Raw genomic sequence first — 24,511 nt, forward strand, 5'->3', positions numbered from 1 at the left:
TCTCTTGCTACTCATGAAAGACTCCATATTTCTTCATTGTTTTCCATTTACATTAGGCATCAAGTCCTAGTTATCCACCTTAAGAAAGGTTCAATTGTGTAGAAAAATAAACAGTATAAAAATGGAGCATTCAAAAGTCAGATCAACTCTCTAACAACTTTTAACAGCTTAAGCAGTTATCATCCCCGCACCTCATAACAAAACCCCTCACTCACTCACACACTCTCACTCACACACACAGCATTAAGAAATTCCCAGACCAGATGCCCTCAGGAAAGCTCAGCTCTGGCTTGTATGCACTCAGACTGATTTCCGGTTAAAGCCCCTGAGCTGATCCTCAAGTCTGAGAGAAACCAGCAAGAAGAGACACAGCAACACAAAGAAAAACAGAAACGAGTGCAGACGGATGCACTAGGAAGATTAGAGGTTAATGGAGTTTGGTTAGTGAAGCCAAGTAGATGACTTGATTAAAATCGAATACATGTAACTTATAACAATCAGTTTAAACTACCAACAAAATAATTCCACCCAATAAGAAAGGCGTTTTCATTTGGATAAAACTGTATTCCTGTGTTATTTTTCACCGGTGGATGGCAAAAGTCACCAGAACGTACCTGGAGTGGCAAATATGGAGAATAATAAGATTTTAGAGTTAAAAACCGAGAAGACTGTTCTGTCCAGGGAGGCATACCTGTATCTCTGTCTCTATCTCTCTCTCTCACACAAACACCTCTAGAAAAACAGAGCAGTCTCATGACTCCAAAACCCCGAATCTATCGAGTAATTAATAGTCAACCATATACTTTTTAGATGATCGGGATTGTTGTTTTGTGATATACAGTACTGTGCAAACGTTATAGGCAGGTGTGAAAAAATGCTGTAAACAAAGAATGCTTTCAGAAATATAAATAATGAGTGTTTATTTCTGTCAATTTACAAAATGCAAAGTGAGCAAACAAAAGAAAAATCTAAATCAAATCAATATTTGGTGTTACTACCTTTTACCTTCAAACCAGCATGAAGCGATGGCACGACCCCCACAGAGCCCTGATCTCAACATCATCGAGTGTGTCTGGGATTACATGAAGAGACAGAAGGATGTGAGAAAGCCTACTGTACATCCACAGAAGATCTGTGGTTAGTTCTCCAAGATGTCTGGAACAACCTACCAGCCGAGTTCCTTCAAAAACTGTGTGCAAGTGTACCTAGAAGAATTGCTGCTGTTCTGAAGGCAAAGGGAGGTCACACCAAATATTCATTTGATTTAGATTTCTCTTTTGTTTATTCACTGCATTTTGTTCATTTATGAAAATAAATGTTTAACACTTCCATTTTTGAAAGCATTCTTTGTTTACAGCTTTTTTTCCACCCCTGCCTAAAACTTTTGCACAGTACTGTACATGTGTGTGTGTGTGTGTGTGTGTGTGTGTGTGTGAGGGTTCTACCTTGTCCTTTTCCCTCTGGAAGGTGCTGTCCAGTTCATTGACTTTGTGCTGCAGCTGGGCGATGATGTCAGTCTCAGTCTCAATCTGGCCAAGTTCTGCCTCCCTCTCACCCTGAAGCAAGGCCCTTTCCATCTCCGCCTACACACACACACACACGCACACACACACACACACACACACACACACACACACACACGCACACACCTCATCTCAGCTGTGTTTCACATACCCCCCTCTCTTAAACTCTTATCTGTAGGTACGGATTTCCTTTGTGTATATAAACTGCATTTGTCCGGCAATTTGTGTGTGTTTGTATGTGTGTTGTCAAGGATGTTGTCAAGGATATTTGAATGTGTGCTTCAAGTGTTTTTGAGCCTCTGCGTGTCTCACACCTCCTGTTTGTTCTCCTGTAGCTGCTGTTCCAGCTCCATGAGCCGAGTCTTCAGCTCATCAACCCTCGCCAGCACTCGCACCCGTTCCTCCTCCAGATAACTCAGTTCCAGTCTCGTCCCACTGCCTGACGTCTCTTCCAGCTACACACACACACACACACACACATACGTGAACAGGTCTTCAAAATACATTTAACATATTGTCAGAGCTTCAAAAATATAACAGCACTCATGTAATCCTACTGTGGCATTTAGCACATAAACCAGTGTGCAGTTATTCATCTTTATACCACAGAACTGTTGATTTCGCACATCTCAGTTCATTTCTGTAACCGTAAGTTCTCACAATAGTGATGTCTATTATAGAAATAACAGGTTTATACGGATGTGTTCATGCTAATAAGTTATCATTTGTATAGTAACAGCTGATTTACATGGACCTGTATCTTCACATAAACAGAAACAAACACTGTTGATTATAATTGCTGTATTTGTTGATAAGATAAGGGTTTCTGCACTGGAAGTGGGTAAATAAACTGGGAGAGCCTGTGGGGAAGCATTCTGATCAGGAGAATTCCCGATGCCCAATCAAAAGAATGCCATATCAAGAGAATACAAAATGCCTAATCAGGACAATTCCCAATGCCTAATGAAGAGAATTCTCAATGCCCCATCAAAAGAATGCCATATCAAGAGAATTCCCAATGCCCCATCAAAAGAATGCCATATCAAGAGAATTCCCAATGCCTTACCAGGACAACACCTAATGCCCAATCAAGATAATCCCAAATGCTCAATCATGACAATCCCCAATGGCCCACCAGGACAAGCCCTAATGACCTACCATGACCTACCATGCCAAGTCCAAATATTCCCAATGCTCAATCAAGATAATGCCCAATCAAAAGAATTCCCAATGCTAACATTTGATACAGTATTCTTAAAGGTGTGTTAAAGGTATTGCATTGTATTACTACAAAAAAACAACAACAACTATACAGAAGGAGAAGCCTTTACCTGTGTGTTGTCTCCATTCTGCAGGTTGTTTGGTGTCCTCCTGTCCTGGTGTGTACTCTCTGTACTGCTACACTCCTCTCTCAGATTCTCTTCATCACTCTCCCGCTGTCTCTGCGTCATAGTGGGCCTGGAGACACCCATCACGCTCGGCCCGTCGCTCTTATTGTACTCAGCACAGAGGTTCAGGATGGTCTCGAGTCGCTGCCGTTCCTGAAAAAAAAAGGAGCAGGAATTAAACTATGCTGAATGGGCAAAACTGAGTCAAACATTAGCAATAACAAACACTCCGTCCATGCCATACTGGCCAAACCGCGAAGCTGGTTCTCCAGGAGACTACAGAAGCATCACTATAACAGAGAAAGGTACAAAAGTTCATTCTTGAATGTTGCTCTCTGACTCATCAACACGGTTAGAGCACAAGGTAGACACTCGACACAATGTCAGGGCAATAATCAATATTTGATGGACATCATTTTCATACACATCAAAGCATTTTGAGGACACCGGTTATTGTGCCATGCAGATGTAAGTGGAGTCATTCTGGAGAACTACTTCATTCAGAATAGTAATATTTATTTCTAGACTTTGTAATGTAGTGTAGAGACCTCTCACTAATAAATAAATAAATTAATAAATAAATTCTGCTCTCCGGGTGGCACGGTAGCTTAGTGGTTAGCACGTTTGCCTCACACCTCCAGGGTTGGGGGTTCGATTCCCACCTCCGCCTTGTGTGTGTGTAATTTGCATGTTCTCCCCGTGCCTCGGGGGTTTCCTCCGGGTACTCCGGTTTCCTCCCCCGGTCCAAAGACTTGCATGGTAGGTTGATTGGCATCTCTGGAAAACTGCCCGTAGTGTGTGATTGCGTGAGTGAATGAGAGTGTGTGTGTGTGCCCTGCGATGGGTTGGCACTCAGTCCAGGGTGTATCCTGCCTTGATGCCCGATGACGCCGGAGATAGGCACAGGCTCCCCGTGACCCGAGTTGTTCGGATAAGCGGTAGAAATTGAATGAATGAATGAATGAATGAATGAATTCTGCTCTCCAGATCTGCCTGATCCACACTGATGACATACTTCCGCTTGGGGGTCTCATCACATGGACGTCTACAGTAGATGGATGGTACCACTACAGTAGATGGATGGTACCACTAAGAAATCATGAAAATGACTGCAAATATCCTGCGTACACGACTACACGTTTGATCATAAAGTGCACAGTTATAAAAGTGAAATAATTTATAATCGCACTCTCTGATGTCACCCAGATGAGACTGGCTTCCCTTTATGAGTCTGGTTCCTCTCAAGGTTCCTTCCTCACATCATCTCAGGGAGTTTTTCCTTACCAACCTCACCTCTGGCTTGCTGATTAGGGACAAACAAATATTTTAAATTTATACCTTAAATTTATTTAAACATTACGAATTAATACATTCCTGTAAAGTTACTTTTTTTTGACAATGTCCACTGTTAAATACACTACACTAAATAAAACTGAACGGATGTCTTGCCTTTAATAAGAGTTTTGATTTAGAAGAGAGAAACCGACCGTTTAATTTCCTCTGGGAATCATGAGTAAGACAAAGCGGTGACATAGATATGGCAAGAGCAGAAAGAAAAGGAAATGATGCTGTATATATCTGCTCTTATCAGACCTGGGCCTTCAGAGCGTCATCCTGAAGAGAGATGCTCTAAGAACACGAGCGGTTAAAGGAGCAGTAAACTGAGCAGTGTGTTGAGCAGTGTGCTGACAAACACACTTCTCATGTGCTAATGGAGCAGCATGGCTCCGATCTCCTACTGCTCTGGCTCTTAGAAGAGTCTTGGCTCAGCAGGACAGCTGTCTCTATGTATCTCTCAGGCCCACCTTGAAGGGCAGCAGCAGTGACATTTCAACACGGCAATACATTACACTTAATTATAGTCCAAACTGCATGCAGATAAACTGGGAAGAGTGTTTTTTTTTTTCTTGTAATGCATCTTTGTGTCCCAATTTTTCCAAGACAAATTTACAATCCCTCCAGGATTCCATGATTTTGCAATCGCAGAGATTAACATGTAATTAACGCTAGCAATATTATTATTTCTCAAAATTACTCCACAGATTTTGGCCAAGACACATTGTGTGACATCACAACACACATTCGGGCTTTTTTTAATTCACAAACAAAGTAATTACATGTCTTCACTGGTGGTGGTTCGAAAGACGACTATTGGTGCTAGCAGTCTCCTGAATTCAAGTGTTTTCCAGCAATATTCTGCAAGTTGTGTTAACATTTATAAAGCTGAAGCAAAATCAAAACAAATGACAAAAAAAATAAAAAATCTAGGTGAAATCCTGGAGAAACTAATTTGTTTATTTAATAACTCATTAGGTACAATTCCTAATTAATTTGGATTAATTGGGCAAACAGTCTCCATTTCCACCATCCCACATAATTGACCGATTCAAATGACTGAAGTTACCCGAGTTACTTAAAGAACATTAACATTTAAAGAATTTGTTTTCCCTCTAAAACACGGCACACGTCTAATAATCACTGCACTGAACTATGTTAATGCACAAAGCTAAAATCATGATGAAAAGAAGATAAATATTTAGTGTTGGAAGTTCTTGATCATGCTTCATTCTTCGTATAAAGCTCAAAGCTGGGTTGAGCTTCTGCTGTACTGTGATCTTGCGTGATGAAGCTTCTCCAAACCCTCCATTAGTTAAACCTGTAATCTGCAGCCCACAAGCCCTCCAGCTACAGAGCTCTCAGCTGAAACACCCCCGACCCTTCAGAAGCTGCAAGGATCAAGGATTTCCTTGATGTTTGGTGGGCAGGTCCAAAAAAAAACAACAACTAAAAAAATCTTTTAACACCGAGATCATTTTCAAACTAAAGATCAGCTTAAACATGTTTAAACACTCTGTTTTCCTGTTAAGTTTCTCTTTTAATGTAATGTTCTGAATGTGATTTTATCTGGAGGAATCTCTTTTTTTACTATGTCAAATAGAGGCTTCCTCCCCCGAATCTGACTCAGATGTCTTTCTGAGAAAATTGCACGTCTGAATGCCAGTATCCTGTAATCCTTCTGTTCCGAAGCTTTTGGAATGCATTACCGTGTTTCAGACTAAATTAGGGAGGATATACAATCAACTGGCAAGTTCATCGTCTAAACACATCTGCCCCTGCGTGAGCAAGACTACATTCAGCAGCTTCTGGCCAAAAGAGAGAAACCTTCAAGGTAAACAAATACATTATAAGAACAGAAAGATTACACACAGGAAGTTCATGCTGCCTGAAAGTGTTCAGTCTGGTCCTAGAAAATGCAACTCCACCCTTCTCAGTAAACTGTCAGTGAAGGTTTATAAGCTTCCAGCTGAATTCAGGAGGCATGTTCCTTCAGGTAGCAAGAGCTGATGAAAGCTCAGGTTGTAAGACCTTTCTCCATTCAGGCTGCAGTACACACTTCATCTCCATCTAGGCCTGCTGAGTCTATGATACTCTGGCTTCCACTCAGGAGAATAAACAGTGTTATGAGGAAACCTGTGCACTGCTTCAACCTTTGACACGTTCTCTCATAACGAGGCAGACCTGACATCATAACCCACAGAGCATGAGGACGGCGCTCATAGAAAGTAATGACGCGTGTTATCACTGGTAGACGTTTGAAACAAGAGCCTAGTGTGTGCTTGTGGCTTCGGCAATTTAATAAAAAGGTACAAACAAAACACAAGTTGCATTGAATATTACTGAAAATCTACAGCTAAATTTAGCATTTTTGGCACAAAACTCCTCGAGGGAACAATTTTATTTATTCCTCGTTTTGTTTTTTTCATAATTCAGTAGGTCATTCTCATGCAAACACATGCTAAGATGGAATATTAATTCAAATTATTTGAATGAACGGACTCCACCTATTACACCACTTCACATATTTGCTTGATTCGAATGGTAAAGAAATAAATGAAAGAATATTAATATTCACATTTAAAGACTAACGATTTGGCTTATTCCTGCTTTTATCATAATTCAGTAGGTCATTTTAATGCAAACAAATAAATTCAGATTAATTGGATAAGATCTGTTTACACCATTTCACATATCTGAGAGATTCAAATTGAACCATCAGAAGTATACTGAAGGGAAAAAAAGCAGCCTTTTTTCCTTTACTTAACAGTACAAGAAGACAGAAAATCCCACAAATCCCCAAATGGAACAAAATCCCACTTACCCTCATTGTGCTTGCTTTAAAGTGGTTCTAGTTCTCACACTGTGGAGACATTCTCTCCTGGAGGTGGAGTCTTTAAGTTCCTACTTGTACAAACTCACACATGTTGGGACAGATGAACAAACAAACTCTTTCCACCATTCCCCTTCCTCCTCTCCTCATATCATCCTCCTCTTCTTCTAACCCACAGAACACACTAAAACTCAGAAACCAATCAGTGAAGTTAAACTCTCCTGCTCTTCTTATGATTCACTTACTAGACATTATTACTAAGCAAATTAGAAGGTTGCAAGTTTAAATCCCAGGTCCACCAAGCTGTCCCTGCTGGGACGCTGACCAATGCTACTTTCACACACTTATGATCGCTGCAAGTTGCCAGTCTCTGGAGGCGTTTAAACTACTGGTTGCCATAGTAATAAGATTTATCAGTGGTTGGAGCAAATAGGATTCCAAATCAGTTTTTTCCTTTAAAATGAAACATTCTGGAGGGAGAGTTGGTGTTTGTGTGCAAGATTCAGCAGTGTGTACACACACACACACACATCAGATCATACAATAAGAAGGTGGAGCAGTGTTGCTCTTTCAGTTTTGCTTGTTGCTGGACACATCCACATCTAGTCAGCAACGTTCGATGTTGATGTGTGTGTGAACGCAGCATAAGGATCACTATGAGCGTTATGGTCCACATTGGCCTGAGAAGACTTAGCAGAGTATTTTCTTTAATAAGAAGTCATCTATGTTCGCAAGCTGATGATGCTAAAAACAGGCTAATATATTATTTTACTCAGCAACGAGAAGCCTTGGTATGACGCTAACGGTATACTTTCTATCTTGCATCTTGTATCTATTGAGAACTAATGGTGCCAAAGAAGACATTTACAGCATTTAGCAGATAAATACAGTATAACATTATTTAAAATTATGTGGAAATAAAGGACACAGCATTAAAATATAACAGAAATAGTTTATCGGTGTTGCATGAGGCATGTGCCCCTGATGCCCCAGCAGCCCGTGATTTGAAGTCGTGAATAACAGCGCTAGCTGTGGGGTAAGGGTAAAAGAGGAATGGTGTTATTCGCACCTGTCAGTCAGAGTGCCACTAACTAATTGTGTGATAGACATATCGTAAGAAACAGTTCCAATACATTGTTTGAGAGGAAGCACGTCTCAGTAATCACCCTCTAAATGACACGATCTATATAACAAAGGAGGGAAAAAGCGATTGTCATTAATCTCTTTATTTAGTGGCCAGTTAAATTCTACAACCCCTTTATTTTACACCTTATCTTGAGAGTTCATTCAGTGAATAGAAAGATTTATAAATGAATCCTAGCTTTCAGCAAAGGGTTGCTTTCAGAGCAAAGGAGAGCTATCAGCAAAATACCGTTTAACAATACAGGAAGTGGTTGCGTGTTTTTTAACGTGTTTCAGTACTTTCCTACAAAATGACTCAAAATGAATTATTGTTATAAATAGTTTTCGCAAGAGAACCGCCACCGTTCACATCCATTTAAAGGAGATCGGAGAAAAGATAGCTGATAATGTTGTATCATCTGAAAGAATGGGTCATGCAAAATAAACCTAACACACTGTACATGAGTGTAAGCTGTTCTGCTGTGTTTAACAATTGCTGTGCGCAACAATAAACGAGTGAGCAAAACCTTCTTCAAAGCCCAACAATATGAAATGTACAAGATAAGAACTAAGAAGTCTTGGACAAGCTGTAGTTGAAGTGATTCATGGTTTTCTTGCTCCTGCTCTCATTTCCACTCCGGCAAATCCAGCATGTACTGACCAATCAGAGTGCAGGACAAAGGGCTGTGCCATCTGACCCCAGACGCCTACATTCCTAAGGCCTGCCTGTCTGTGATGATCTCACACACACACACACACACACACACACACACACACACACAGAGAGAGACTCTCGTCTCCTATGTGGCTGTGTTTGGAATTTCTCTCTCAGCATGAGACTCAGTCAAGCTTTAATTTGTGAGGTAAAAATCAGTAGCGTGCAGGTTTGCACCTCAAATTCAAGCTATATTATAGGAAGTGTATTTATAATATCCTGCTATCTTTTCATTCAATTTAAAATCAAACCCAGAAATTCAGGCACGTTTCTGCTAGTCATTTTTGAAATATTTCATCCGGCAGAGCGGAAAGCCACGAGAAATAAATAACAGAAGTCCGTCCAGAAAAACGTTGGCTTGTTTGGACTTACAATTCAGCCGTGTAACTTGCAGACGTCTGCTTCGCTCTGGCTGCCGTATACCGATTCGCTGAGACGTCGGAGTCTAGCCAGCTCATTCACTCAGTTCCTGCTGTTACTCCATAAATTCAGTCCATTAGTCTTGGCTCAGTGTTCTGATATGACATACAGTTATAAAGAGCCAAATATGGAAGAAGGAGAACGTGTAAACTCACTAGAGGAGTTGACTCAGAGCAGCTGAGTCATCTGTGAAATCTTTTTCAGTCATTCTGGTCATTTCAAAATGTCTAGTATATGAAGGTAACTAGACAGTCAGTGCGTCCAGATGTCAATTAACTTGAAGTATGAAGGTATGAATGAACCTGAGGATAACTTTCTGAGGCATTTCCCACCAATCAGTAGTTCCCACAGATTTACATTTATATTTCTGGTATTATCCAGATTGACTTACATTTTATTTCAATTTATACAACTGAGCAATTGAGGATTAAGGACCTTGCTCAGGGGCCCAGCAGTGGCAGCTTGGTGGACCTGGGATTCGAACTCATGACCTTCCGCTACCACATAACCAGCTTTACTAACACAAGGACCTACGTCTGTTGTATAAAGCAGATTTTTTCTCTCTGTTGCAGCCAGAATACAGCTTTGACAGGCTTATAGTAGTGATTCAGCAAAATGAAAATTCCTAAATTCACAAAAATTCTGATTCGTTCAAAATTCTTTTGCTCCGTTGCTGCTCTGTTTGAATGTGACCAGAGAAAACCAGTTTTTTAATCAGGTTCTAATGTACGTGAGATGAGCAACGCAACTGAAACACCTGATTTCAGACCAACTTATTGATTTAATTTATTAGTATGGTCAGGGTTCCTTTTGCAGACAATGCAGCATCAATTTGTTTAGCTCTGTGGCTAGAGAGATTCTGAGCCATTCCTCTTGCACAACACTGACCAGGTCACTACAGGATGTTGGGGGTTTCCTGATTAGCTCCTTCAAAACACCCAAATTATACAAAATCTGGTGATCGTGCAGGTCTTGGGAGATGCTTAAGACACGCACCAACAATTTGTCCTCTTGCCTTCCATTATACTGTCTGGATTGCAATATTCTAAGTCCAGTTGTGTTACTGCTCTGCTAATTCAACCTTCACACTCTGCTCTTACTTAGAGAATGTGAAACCATATTATCCAGCCAAAATCCAACCATAACAAATACTCTGAACAGGTCTATAGACAAAGCAGCTTTATTGCGGTCATTAACATTTGGACCATCTGAATTTGACACGGTCATTGATTTAAGAAATGTATTACTGAATCTGGGTTAAAAGGGACTGAGGTCACATGTAATTTGGATAATTCTCGCTTTCTCTCAAGCGTATTCATTATGTTGGTTTTGTAGAAGCCAACATTCTGTATTCCTATTTCAGCTTAGACAAAAATGTATAAAATTTAATGCGGCCTAGAGCTTTCGAGCCACATGCACCAAATTCGGATATGTTGTAGAACCTGGTCTGAAGTTTGTTGCTATGACTTTTATAAGCGATCCGAGTACCGGTACTTCCGGTACCGGGTCTCAAAGTGGCCTTTTTTCTGCATAGACTCCCATTATAAACTTTGGAGGTTTATAACTCGGCAAGCTTTTGAACTATCTACACCAAACTCGGCCAGCTCCTTTAGGGTGATAATCTGAACAAACTTTTAAATTGTAGCATCTTGTAGTGTACCGACTGGCCTTTTGGTTGTCCCGCGGCCCCGCCCCCAATATATGCAAAATCAAAAAACTTTTTACAACATGGACATGTGACATATCAAAACACTCAGCACAATGAGGGGAACTGCCTCATGTGTATTCTGATGACGTCACGTGATGTCACGTGAAAATCAAAAATTAGCACAACATGAACATGTGACATATCAAAACACTCAGCCCAATGAGGTGAACTTCCTCAGGAGTATTTGGATGACGTCACATGCTCATCTCCACTTGCCTCCAACTGTTTTGGCACCCTATCTTTCTGTCCTCTTGCCTCCAAAAGTAACACTGACCCTTATGTCCACTGGCCTCCAAAAAGCACTGGCCTTTGCGAATACTTACCTCGTCAAAGCCAACATCAAAGTTTGTCGCAACGAACTTTACAAATCTAGTTTAATTTGCTGCAGAAGGGCCGCCCTCGATTATTAATGGCCCACTGCTGCTTTAACGTGCCACAGTTCTGGAGAAGAGAAGCTAGATACTTTCTCTCACATTCTGCTTGACCAGTAACGCATCACTCTAAACACAGCGGTCAGTTCCACACTTACTCCTACTGCCACAAACCTCACTTTTTACTTATGTAGAGTTTCCAACTCATTTTCCAGCTCATTTCCATCAAAGCTGAAATCATTTAGACAGTAATATGGAGTATAAGCAACTGTGATTAAACAACTGATGGTTGGAAATATTTGTGTATGTTTTTTTTTAGTATATCTCAAAGTATAATCTCCTGAACCGTGACTTATTAAATTTAGTACCATAAACAGCAAAATAGCCTCAAAAGCACTGGCTGGAATTGATTAGGTAACTTGTTGAAACAGAAAAATCAGCAGTAACACCATGTTATCCTTTAATTCTAAAGAATCTAATTATTCTCTCTCATGGCTCTTAAGTTTTATAGACAGGCAAGAGTGACATCTCCTCCCACCCACCCACCCCATCTCTGTGGGTGAACGAGGATGATGCTGAACAATTCCAGGATCTGCTTTTTTTCTAATGGTTCTTGCATTAAATCTTACCCATATACAATAGTGCTATTTTCTGATTGGCTATTGTGTAGCCTCTTTTTTTTGATTGGCTGATAAGTGTCAGGCTTGACTAAGAGCTCCAGGGGAGACGCGCTTGATTCCTACCCGGTTCCTTAGAGACAGCGGTGCGGACTGATACATTTTGGGGCTGCGGCTTATTAAATATATGATAAATAGTCAAAAAGTTTTTCTGCGTGAGCAATACGATGTGTGGCGAGAGAGTGTGAGAAAAGACCGAAATGCGTGACTGTCACTCTCGATGCGTGACACTTGACAGCCCTGCTTTCTCTATCTCTCTCACACACACACGCACACACACGACATTTGGTACAGTATTCCATGCAAGACTGAGTTACATTAAAACACAATTACTGTAAACTACTATATTGTTACACAATAAAGCTCATGTGACAGTTCAAATTTCTGACTTATATACTGTCATATTTCATCTTAAGGTATAAAGGGAACATGTTGCCACCACTAGATATTTTGCTTTAAAAATGAATGAGGTCATCTTTGGCCAGCCTTGGCATCTTTACAGCACGAACCGACTGACAGACTGGTGACATATGCCAAGTGTGTGTGTGCCAAGGCTGTCTCTCCAGCAACCAAACAATACTCTGGAGCCTCTGAAGGCTAACTAATAAAAAATAAATAAATAACTCAAAAATAACACACATCATGAAAGTCTTTCAATTCCTAACTCTATTAGATTTACAGTAGAAAAAGACAGATATTTGGATCACACGTTTGAGGTCAATGCCACGCTCGACTGCTATGGTGCAGGACACAACGATCCTCAGACATGAGATGGCTTTTTAGACGGATCCTGTAAAAGCCGTGATTTAACGTCGTTCTGCGTCGTGGGAGGTTTTTTGGACTATTTTTATATTACAAGCCTGATTGAAATGTTCAATATGCCTACTGAATCCATTTACTGAGAAGAACTTTGCACAGTGGGATTTATGGGGTAAATATAACCTGTACTGCATTCCCCTCTTACACTGTGGTGTGAGTTATGCTGGAAGGGCATGGAAGTCTCACTGCTGCTTACCTCTGACCTCAACTGGCTCGGTCAACGCTGTGTATTTAGACCCCGGCTTCTGGCCCACTTCAGCTACGCGTAGCACTAAGGTATGTTTAGTTTGGTAAGAATACTAGTCTGATAAATGCCGCAATGACGTGTTAAAGCTTTTTTCATCATGTGACACAGAACACAAGCAGGACTTTTGAAAACACTCTGATTAGCACCATCCAAGTTGTGTCAGATTTTAACTACATTAGCTTACATTTCCACAGCGAAAAAAAAAGTCAAGTACTGTTATTCGATATGCAAATAGTATAAAGTAATATACTGAATATATAAAGCCATCCTTAAAAATATTCTTGTTTGCCGTAACCCGACCGACCCTGTCAATTTAGGACCGATGAAATTTTTTATTTTTTTTTTTTGCTTCAAGTCCGACCGACTTGCTGGTTGTAAATTTGCGTTAAGACTGACCAATTTTTTTTTTTACTCTTCGGACAACTAATACAAAAGCAATAAAATAATATTAATTATATTTTAGTAAGTATTGTAAATATATAAATTGCCTAGGTCTACATACAAACGAAGGCTACGTTCTGTCTTTTAAATAAAAACCCGTGACGTCATCTATGTTTACAGTATTGGTTAACGGATGTCACACTGTGGCCTGTGCGTTCGCTTCGTCTCGCACTCTCATTCACTGTCAGAGTCAACGGTTCGCGCTTGGTAATGATGGCTGCGGCTGCAGTAAACAAAATGTTCACGGTCACAAATTTGTTTGTGGTCTATTTAACCTGCATCTAAATGAGGTTTGCAATGATGCGCCCGAAGGCACGGGTTGAAGACCCAGTCAGTGACGTGACAATATGCTAATTTGTTTAAAGTCATACCTACGTAATCACTGCAAACCAAAATATTTTTAAGGATGGTCTAATTAAAATCAGTTTAATCCAAATAGATGCTTCTTAACTCTTAAGCAAAGCTTGAACGGTCTTGTGCTCTTTACACTTCATCTTAAACAAACGCACTCAGCTTGCTCAACGTCGAAGCGAAGTTTAAATCAAAGCTCTACCGTTTACAGCCTCAGCCAGGATTATTTTATCCTTAACAAATCCTTTATTGATTTCGTCTTGAGGGCCTTTGCATCATAAATGGCAATAGGCCAAAATGTACACACGTACACCATTTATATAATTAGATCACCTTATTTTCTTCCCTCAGTGAAAAAGTTGGATCGAGAAGAAAAAAAAAAAAAGTCGTCCTCCCCCCCAAAAGTCTTAAGACAGCTGACTCCATAGCTTCATTCAGACAAACAACCAGACAGAGATGTCTGTCTCTCTGTATCGCTCACCCCGCTGTAAGAAGGACAACATACAATAATGTTGCCATGGTGAAATCAGAGCCTTCGCTCACAGTTAGACAGCAGCCTCAATCAGCTTGGAATGCTTGTTATCTTGAGGAACAACAGCTTTCAGACTCTAACAAAGACCTTCATGGCTACAAATTATAAAAGTCAATTCTTATCAATCATCAGAATATCGTCAGCAACTGCAATTCTTCTTCACCAATAACAAAAACAATGGTATGAAATACTCAGGAAATACAGGTTAACTAAATAAATGCTAATATTTGTTGCCATTTCCCTGCAGTACCTCAAGAAACCAACAAAAAATGTATAATGTTAAGGTACACTTGAGCTCATTAATAAAGCTGCCAAAATATTTACAGGGAAGACAAATGCAACCTGCAGTGTTTTAATTACTATCTGGTACACTTGAATGTCATGTGGCTAAAGTATTTTCCAGATCACACTGTTCCATCATGTCACTTACCAGCCTTTCCATTTCCTGCTCCCTAAGGCGCTCTTCGCGCTGGCGCCGGTGGTATTCCAGCAACTCGTCTTCGTTGTCACTGATCTCTGTGATGCTATTCTTGCGCTCCCTCATGCCTGGGTGGCCAATCCGCAAGTCCCTGTGCCCTGCTGACATCTTTCTTTGGTTCCTGGGACTAGCTAAGGGTGTAGATCCAGGAAGGGAGCCTAAACTGAAGGCAGGAGAAAGAGTCTTTCCAAAGCTTCCTTTGCGTCCACCATTATCTGAGGTGGGAGAGGGGCTGCGGGCACGCACTAGTCGGGGACTGTATAGTTCCTGAGAGGGAGAGGAAGCCTTGCGTCTCTGTCTGGGACTCTCTGGAACTATCTTAGCAGTAGGGCTCTCTGATGACCAGGTTGGGAGGGTTCCTGAAAGTGCACCTGGTAGTACTGGTACTCCTCTACGTGCCAGGGAGGGGCTGAGAGGTGGCAGATCCCTCACGCTATTGCCGCAGCCAGCCTCTAGGTTCCTGCGGGCCAGCCGAGGACTCTCTGGAGGTTGAAGTGAGTGTGGCTGTGGCTGTCCACCCTGGATTATGTGAACAATTGGGTCCAGGGGGGGCTGGAATGCCCGAGGTGGAGGAGAGAGAAGCTGGGAGGGGCTAGAAGTGAGTGAGCGATCTGGCTGTGACTGATCATGAAACAGATTGGATGGATGATCCTGTAGACTGCTAGTCATTTTTACTCTGGGACAAGGAGGGGACAAATTTGATGCTGTGGTAAATTTGGAAGTCAGTTTGGGACTGGATGGTACAGCTAGTCTGACAGATGATGCATCACTGCATACTGAAGATACTGAAACTGAAGGCAACATTGGGGGCAGTCTGGAGCTGTCGAAGGACTTCCCCAAAGGGCTATCCTGACTCAGCCCCCTGCGAGCTGGTTTAGGGCTTGGCGGGGCTTCCAATAGAGCCTTTCTCTGGGCCCGAGGGCTCTCAGGCACCTTCGGGTTAGGCAGCATAGTCCGAGGCTGAGGTATGGGTGGCTGGCTCGTGTAATTGTAACTGGAGGACCTGACCGGAACTGGAGGAAGAGCAGGAATCTGGTCCTGGCAACCACTTGGTGAAAGGCTGTTGAAGCTTCCACTACTTGCAGCTGAGGGTGAGGATAGAGGGGAGAAGGGCGGAGAGGTATTCTCATAACTGGAGCCCACAGACATAGCACCAGGGCTCGTTGGGGGTGAAAGGAGATAGCGACCACCTCCGTTTAACATGGGAGACAACGGGGACTGAGCAGCATGGGGACTGGATGGCTTATTGGGGTCACAGGAGGAGGAAGATGGCAGGGGTTCATCCATGACTAAGGAGTCCATAATGTCCTGAAGGTCCTTTTCAATGGAACTGACAATAGCACTGTGCACAGGACGCACTCTCTCGTGACCGGATGGGTGAGACTCAGGTCCTCCTGACTGGTGGTTCCCATTGACAAAGCTCTCTGTGTCTGTCAGAAAAAAAAGCAATAGAAAAAAGCAATGTGAGAATAACAAACAAAAACAACAGCTAGTTTAACATAATTCTGTACCAATATATGTGATGTCCCTACTTAAATGTACCATCATGTAATCATGACATATTTTCACAGCACACAGATATGATGGTCAGCACACTCATGGACAGCACACACACACACACACACGCACACACACACACGCACGCGCACCCTGCTTTACTCAAACCAAGTATCATGTCAACACAAGTTATACAATGCTGCTTCCCAAACCAATACAGCTGTCAATCTTAGCACTCCAACGAATCTGTAATTAAATAAAACACAGGAAAAGACTTGCAACAACTAAATCAACTGAAAAAATATGCGCAAATTGTACAAATCATCAGTACACGACACATTTAGCTTTGTTAATTTATCAAATCACACTTATGATACATGCATTTAAACAAAGAATACAAACGATGCATAGTTTTTGTTTTAAAAGTGAGATTTAAAATGTGAGGTTTGTGTTTATGGCATTAAAAATAACGGGTTGACAGATTCGTTTCCATTGGGCTTTCGGCGCATCTGTCGAAAATCAGCATCACGCTGATCTCCGTTCCGACTCGACATTAAAGCGTAATAGGGAATAAATCAGTACTTACATAAAGACACGTTTGCTGCTGAACCGATCTTTGTAATTAAGAAAATCACGGCGTTCAACTAAAGCCGGCTGCCCAGCCCTGTCCACGGTGCTGATGTGCGGCGTTATTTTTTCCCCACACACCTGTATTCCGGCAAGACCCGCCTCCCGTAGAGCATGATTGGCTGGTAGTATTGCGAATCCTAAGCAAGCATTGGCTAAAAGTCGATTCCATAATAGAGCAAGCCACCGATTGGACAATCCCAGCGCAGGAGGCGGGATATGCCGGAAAAATTAAATAAAAAAAAGCGAGGCGGAGAAAACATCTGACTTCTGTCTCTTAAAGCAACACACTCCTTTTCATTTTAATTCATTTCATCTTATTTCACTTTGTTCCCCTCTCGTTCTCTGCCCACTGCACTCAGTCACGTTACAAGAGAGAACATTTTATAACTAATTTTAGTTAGTTAAGTCATTTTTTCACCTTTACTGGTAACTATGTAATAGAATAGAGTTTGCTTTGTAGAGTATAATATTTACCACACGAGGTATTTTATTGGTGTCGTTTATTGTGTGACTCTGTGTCATGTTTTTTTTGTTAATTGTAGCCCATATATATGTGTGTGTGTGTGTGTGTGTGTGTGTGTATGTATGTGTGTGTGTGTGTGTGTGTGTATATGTGTATATGTATGTGTGTATATTTTATATATTATATACATATACACACACACATACATATTATATATATATATATACATATACACACACACATACATATTATATATATATATATATATATATATATATATATATATATATATATATATATATATATATATATATATATATACACATACATATACACACACATACACACATTCATACATACACACACACACAGTTAATTGAAAATTAAATATGATATGACCCAAAACATCAAATTTTCACACAAGTCCTAAAAGTACACAAAGAGAACCCAATCATACAGCTCAGACAAATATATTATACTTTGTATGTTTTTTATTCAGGAGAAAGTTCCAATATTATATATCTGTGAGAGGCAAAAGTATGTGAGCCTTTAGGTTTAGTACTTAATTTCAAGGTGAAATTAGAGTCCATCTGATTTTAGTCAATGAGATGACAATCAGGTCTCCCTGAGTGATATATCTCTGTTCTTTAAATAAAACTGGACAAAGTCTGATGTTCATGATGCGTGTCTGTGGAAGTGGATCATTACTGAGGACTTCAGAAAAAGAGTTATTGTTGCTCATCAGGCTGGAAAAGGTTACAAAATCCTCTCTTAAGAGTTTGGACTCTCAAATTCTGTACAAATGGAATAAATTTAAGTCCATTGGTACATTCCCAGAAGTGGTCAACCAACAAAAATCACTCCAAAAGCAAGACATGTAATAGTCTGTTATTTCAGAGAGGAACACAGGGTAACTACTAAGCATCTAAAGGCCTCTTTTAATGTTCACGAGTCTAACCTTGGTGTGCAAGGCATAGTTGCAAGGAGAAAGTCAATACTCTCCAAAAAGAACATTGCTGCCCATGGAGTTTGCTAAAGATCATGTGGACAAGCCAGAGGACAATTGGAAAAATAATTTGTGGAGAAATGAGACCAAAATAAAACTTTTTGTTTTAAATTGAGAAGCATTATTTTTGGAGAAAGGAAAATAGTGAATTCCAGCATAAGATCCTTAAATTGTCTGTGAAACATGGTAGTGGTAGTATCATGTGCAAAATTGTGGACCTGAAGCAAGCAGTTCATGTGAGGACACCCACTAAAATACGAGTATTGAAGCTGTTCTATACAAGGGAAATGGAATAAAATTTAAAAAATAAATAAATAAAATAAAAATACTGAAAACAAAGGTTTGCATACTTTTCTCAATAATTAAATGAAGTAGTATAATATTGTTGGCTCATTTGTTTGATGAGACTTTTTTATTTTGGGTCACATTTATGCAGAAATATAGGAATTTCTAAAGAATTCACAAACTTTCAAGCGAAACAGTATTGCTTGAGTGTTTGAGAGGCACACACACACACACACACACACACACACACACACACAGAGAGGAATCTTTTCAGAATTTCATTCATTCAGGCTGATGAATATGTGCACTACATTTACAGCATTTAGCAGACCCCTTTATCCAGAGTAACTTACAAAATAATCTCATTTTATACAACTGAGCAATTGAGGGTTAAAGGCCTTGCTCAGAGGCCCAGCAGTGGCAGCTTGGTGGAGCTGGGATTTGATCTCATAACCTTCCAAACAGTAGTCCAACACCTTAACCACTAAGCTATCACACACTTTTAAAAATCTGGGATATTTTTATTTTGTTTATTTAAAACTGGAAATTAGCGGATAAATATTGAGGAAGTTGTCCAATTTGTACAGAACCATATAAATTGAAGGTTTTGATATTGACCAATTCCTTTGTACTAAAGGTCAGCTTTTCTGTCAGCTTTAACCCTTCTTCTTAAGCGTGCATTTAGATGAAATGCTGATGGATTTGCTCAGACATGAATCTTCACTTTTTTGCTCAAACTTTTGGTGTTCATGCCGGTTCAAGCACAAACCGTCATGATAGCAAAAAGGCGAAACCACATATTAGGAAATTCATGTAAATATTTCACAGACACCACTTTTCACTCAAGTTGTTACTGATATTTGTAATAAAAACGTTTGTGTTAAATTGAAGAATATGAAACTCACTTGTGGTCGCAGACTGTATATTTCGTTACCAACATTAAATCTCTCTGTGATGAGAGATATGACAATAAATCCTTCTTGACATCTGCCTGGTCTGTGACAAAACCAAAAACTAGCCCAAATTATTTACCTCTATTATTGTTCTTTTGCATGTTTTTTTTTTTTAAATAATGTTTGCGGGAAAAATTGCCAAATTTGAAGGGTTTCATTACAGTGTTCAACTGTTTTGATGGCTTGAAGTGTCTTGAAGACCAACCCAACTGAGGGGGGAGAAAAGTAAAGCAGGGTCGAGATAAAAAAAAAATGTGGATTCGTTTGGATCATGTGGATCAGAGATTACATCTCAAGTGATGCAGCTATGTAGCGTTTATTCATTACTGATATTGTGGATATGTACAGTATAAAACCCTTTACATGACATTACAGTTATGGTATTTCTCAAACAAAGTGACTTACATTTCATTTATACAACTAAACAGGTGAACAGTTTCAGCTTGGCAGTGCTGGGACTCATGGTGTAACTGCTAAGCTACCGCTGTCCACATCACCTGCCATCTTCAAAAAACTAATGATATGTAAACAAATATGAAATTGATCATATTGAGTCTTGAGCAGGGGGGCACGGTGGCTTAGTGGTTAGCACGTTCGCCTCACACCTCCAGGGTCGGGGTTCGATTCCCGCCTCCGCCTTGTGTGTGTGGAGTTTGCATGTTCTCCCCGTGCCTCGGGGGTTTCCTCCGGGTACTCCGGTTTCCTCCCCCGGTCCAAAGACATGCATGGTAGGTTGATTGGCATCTCTGGAAAATTGTCCGTAGTGTGTGAGTGCATGAGTGAATGAGAGTGTGTGTGTGCGCCCTGCGATGGGTTGGCACTCCGTCCAGGGTGTATCCTGCCTTGATGCCCGATGACGCCTGAGATAGGCACAGGCTCCCCGTGACCCGAGGTAGTTCGGATAAGCGGTAGAAGATGAATGAATGAATGAGTCTTGAGCAGCTTTGCTGATTTGGGCACATTGGATGAAATACTTTCAGATCAGGATCATTTCATCAGCCTGGGAAATGCAACAGACCGAAGATGTTTACATGTTTTGTAGCCCAGCAGGAAAAGGCAAAACATAACAGGAGGCAGATTGGAGATTGGTTTGAGCCATTTTCCTTTAACACAGGAGCCTCTGTGCCTCTGGGACAGGGTGAGGTTAAATGCCTGAAATAAGTGCCTTATTAAAAAAAAATTACATACTACAACTCAAGGCAGGATTTCACCCTGTAACAATCCACGTGATTCCTCCTGCTCCCCGCTGTGGCTTGTAAAGGAGATCCACCTACTCATGACATATTAAGAGGAAGAATGTATCCATGCTAAGAAATCTGCCTCAGCACCAAAGCAGTCAGGATGAGTCTTAATTCGAAATGCCCTGGTATGAGGTCACCAGGTATTGTCTTTTATTGACCGTATATTGCCCGAAGCAGGCATGACTAATTAGAGGTGTCTGTCTAAGTGTAAACCTCCTAAACTTCCTGCCACTCTGTATCATTAGCCTGATAAAAACAGTAGAAAAACAAACAGATAAAAGTTACAGTCAAGCACCCGGACCTTTAATCCCATCACTTTTGTTGGTTAGCAACTGAAGATCTGTTTTGGAGAATTTGATGAGTTCATTACAGTGATGCTATACTGTGGCACTTTCTTGGCTGACTTTCATTGTTCATTGTTTCTGTTGCTTTCCTTCAACTTTTCCGGGTGGGGTTGCACAGACAGCAGGCTGAAAAGGTCAGTCCAGACCTCTCTATCTCCACTCACACCAGACCTCTCTATCTCCACTCCACCTCCTTCTGGGGAATCCCCATACATTCCCAAGCCAACTGTGAGATCTGATCTTATCAGAAGGTCCTAGGTATGCCCCAGGCTTCTGTCTAGTTGATGTTACAGGGCTGATACATCTTTAGCGGAAGCTGACTAGAGGGCATACTTGTAAGCTGAAAAAAGACACCTACTGTACATGCTCTCTAAATGATTCAGCAGAGCTGCTAGAGGCTCACAAAGTTTGTAGATTTCCTCATCTGGGAAAAAAACCCTGTAACCCTGTGAAGGAAGCTCATTTCCTCTGATCACACTTACAACTTTAGTCTTTCAAACAATACCCATAAATAACAACCATAAGGTAACGATGGGGAAATAGACGGACTGCTACAAAGAAATTCTCATCCTCAAACAGATTTCCTTTACATTACATCAGCTTTAAGATCCCAAGATACTCTTTTATTCCTAGAGGCCAAACTTTGTGCCCGTTTTGGTGTGCCCATCTTCAGCACAGTGCTACTTAATGACTCATATGAAAGGAGACATTCATGTCTATAAGACTTTATGGGTTTTTAAGTTTTTCTATTTATTACCTAGTCGACAAGGTGCAATATTCATTCATTCATTCATTCATTCATTCATCTTCTACCGCTTATCCGAACTACCTCGGGTCACGGGGAGCCTGTGCCTATCTCAGGCGTCATCGGGCATCAAGGCAGGATACACCCTGGACGGAGTGCCAACCCATCGCAGGGCACACACACACTCTCATTCACTCACGCAATCACACACTAGGGACAATTTTCCAGAGATGCCAATCAACCTACAGTACCATGCATGTCTTTGGACCGGGGGAGGAAACCGGAGTACCCGGAGGAAACCCCCGAGGCACGGGGAGAAAATGCAAACTCCACACACACAAGGCAGAGGCGGGAATCGAACCCCCAACCCTGGAGGTGCGAGGCGAACGTGCTAACCACTAAGCCACCGTGCCCCCCCGTGCAATATATTTATAAAAACGTATGAACAAAAACGTTTTTGACACAATGTATCTAACTTCAAAGTAAGTGTTGATATCAAACCCAGTTCTGCTCTCTTGTCCATAAGTGAACAAAGTTCTTGTTCATAAGCTTCCAAATATGTGAAGTTGTTCGTTTCAACCACTAAAATTCTGTCCGTTTATCTAACAGAGGGAAAAACGCCTCAGACTGGCAGCCAATGTCCTGTCTAATTTTATATCTAGACTTTTAGCATAATTGAAAATGTCCCATATGTCAATTTCCATTCTTCCAACATACTTGTAAAAAAGGGTTAAAATTCTAAAAGTAGTGAATCTTTTGAGTGGATGTTGGAGAGCCACTGTATTAAGTATACTTACCACTTTCATTTCAAGAGATGTTTAAATTTGAATGTTTTGAGTCCATTGTTGGAAAACCGAGTTAAAAGGCTATTTTGGCATGAACTCTACACTGGTGGGACTGTATGGTACGGTGGCCAAGAAGTGCAAAAACACATTAACAAATCCAAAAACACATTAACAAATCCAAAAACACATTAACAAATCCAAAAACACATTAACAAATCCAAAAACACATTAACAAATCCAAAAACACATTAACAAATCCAAAAACACATTAACAAATCCAAAAACACATTAACAAATACAAAAACACATTAGCAAGTCAGACAACCCGGAAACGGTAGTGTATCGTTTTTGAATGGAAACTTGCCGATCATTGGACAAGACACCTGTCACTCAAGATATAGAGGTATGGAATCTTATGTGTAATGTATAAAGTTCTCCGTTTAATTATAAGAAAATAACAAAATTAATCCACAGTAATCCATTCCATCCATCCATTCCAACTTTTCCCTGCGGCAGACTGTTGAACTTCATGTATACCTTGAGTGACAGGTGTCTTGTCCAATCACAAACTATACCAACCGCTTCCGGGTTGTCTGAAATGTCGTTGTGTTGTCTGAAATGTCGTTGTGTTTTCTGATTTGTTAATGTGTTTCGTGCACCGATTCAGACAACCCGGAAGCGGTAGGTTTAGTTTGTGAATGGAAACTTACCAATCATTGGACAAGACACCAGTCAGTCAAGATATACAGGTGAATGAAAGGTGTCTCGTCCGATGATGGTAAGTTTCCATTCACAAACTATACCAACCTATTCCGGGTTGTCTGACTTGTTAATTTGTTTTCGGATTTGTTAATGTGTTTTCGGATTTGTTCATTTGTTTTGCACTTCTCGGCCACCGTAGTATGGTCTACAGCACTCTATCACAATGTAACCTTAACTGAATATTAAAATGCCAATAGTGCAAAAATAAAATGATGCTGTTTTTTTCTGGCAGGTTGTTAAAATGAAAACCTTTATTAGGTTGCCTAATGTTAGCTTTTCCTTTAAATTGTTACATGGTTGTATTTATCTGATAAAAAACGATTAGGCTATATACTAGAGTCATTTTCATAAGATCACCTGGATGTATGGCATTGTGTCTTAGGATTCAGAAGGAGCGGGTTTATCCACAACCAAGACATTTACATCATTGTTTCAAATAATAAGTAGCTTTTCAGCATACTTAAAATGATGGAATTCTGTCATCGCAGGCATGGACCAAGTCCACTGGGACATACAGACTACATGTTTGTTTGTTTTTTGCTTTTTTGTTGTTTGCTAGAAGCGAAAGAAAAAATAAGGAGGAAAGAGGAAAAAAACAGGCAAGTGTAAGGATCTGAGTAACTTCGATAAGGGACAAATTGTGATGTTTAGGTCAAAGCATGTTCAAAACTGATCATGTGGGATTATCTTGGTATGCAGTGGTTACTGTAGTAATACCAAAACTGGTCCAACAGAAGATTTACTGTTGCACAAATTGCTGAAAAAGTTCATGCTGGCCATGTATAAGTTTACGTGTGAGATACTGATGATGCATTACCTTTATTCATGCTGGTTCTAAGA

At 40.6% G+C, this 24,511-nt stretch overlaps 1 protein-coding gene across 5 annotated transcripts in view; it reads right to left on the reverse strand.

Annotated features, from left to right (window-relative positions):
• The window catches only part of phldb1b (pleckstrin homology-like domain, family B, member 1b), an 82,664-nt gene that overhangs the window by 32,411 nt on the left and 25,742 nt on the right, over nt 1-24,511 (reverse strand). For all 5 annotated transcript variants that reach the window (XM_060888384.1, XM_060888381.1, XM_060888382.1 and 2 more), the window contains 5 exons: nt 24,489-24,511; nt 14,913-16,390; nt 2,855-3,064; nt 1,838-1,978; nt 1,446-1,583 (listed from right to left, as the gene is read on the reverse strand). The exon at nt 24,489-24,511 is cut by the window's right edge and continues 91 nt beyond it. In XM_060888384.1, coding sequence (XP_060744367.1) covers nt 1,446-1,583; nt 1,838-1,978; nt 2,855-3,064; nt 14,913-16,390; nt 24,489-24,511 — 1,990 coding nt within the window. The remainder of the gene's footprint in view (nt 1-1,445; nt 1,584-1,837; nt 1,979-2,854; nt 3,065-14,912; nt 16,391-24,488) is intronic.

Source organism: Tachysurus vachellii, chromosome 15, assembly GCF_030014155.1.
Source record: "Tachysurus vachellii isolate PV-2020 chromosome 15, HZAU_Pvac_v1, whole genome shotgun sequence".
Taxonomy (NCBI): domain Eukaryota; kingdom Metazoa; phylum Chordata; class Actinopteri; order Siluriformes; family Bagridae; genus Tachysurus; species Tachysurus vachellii.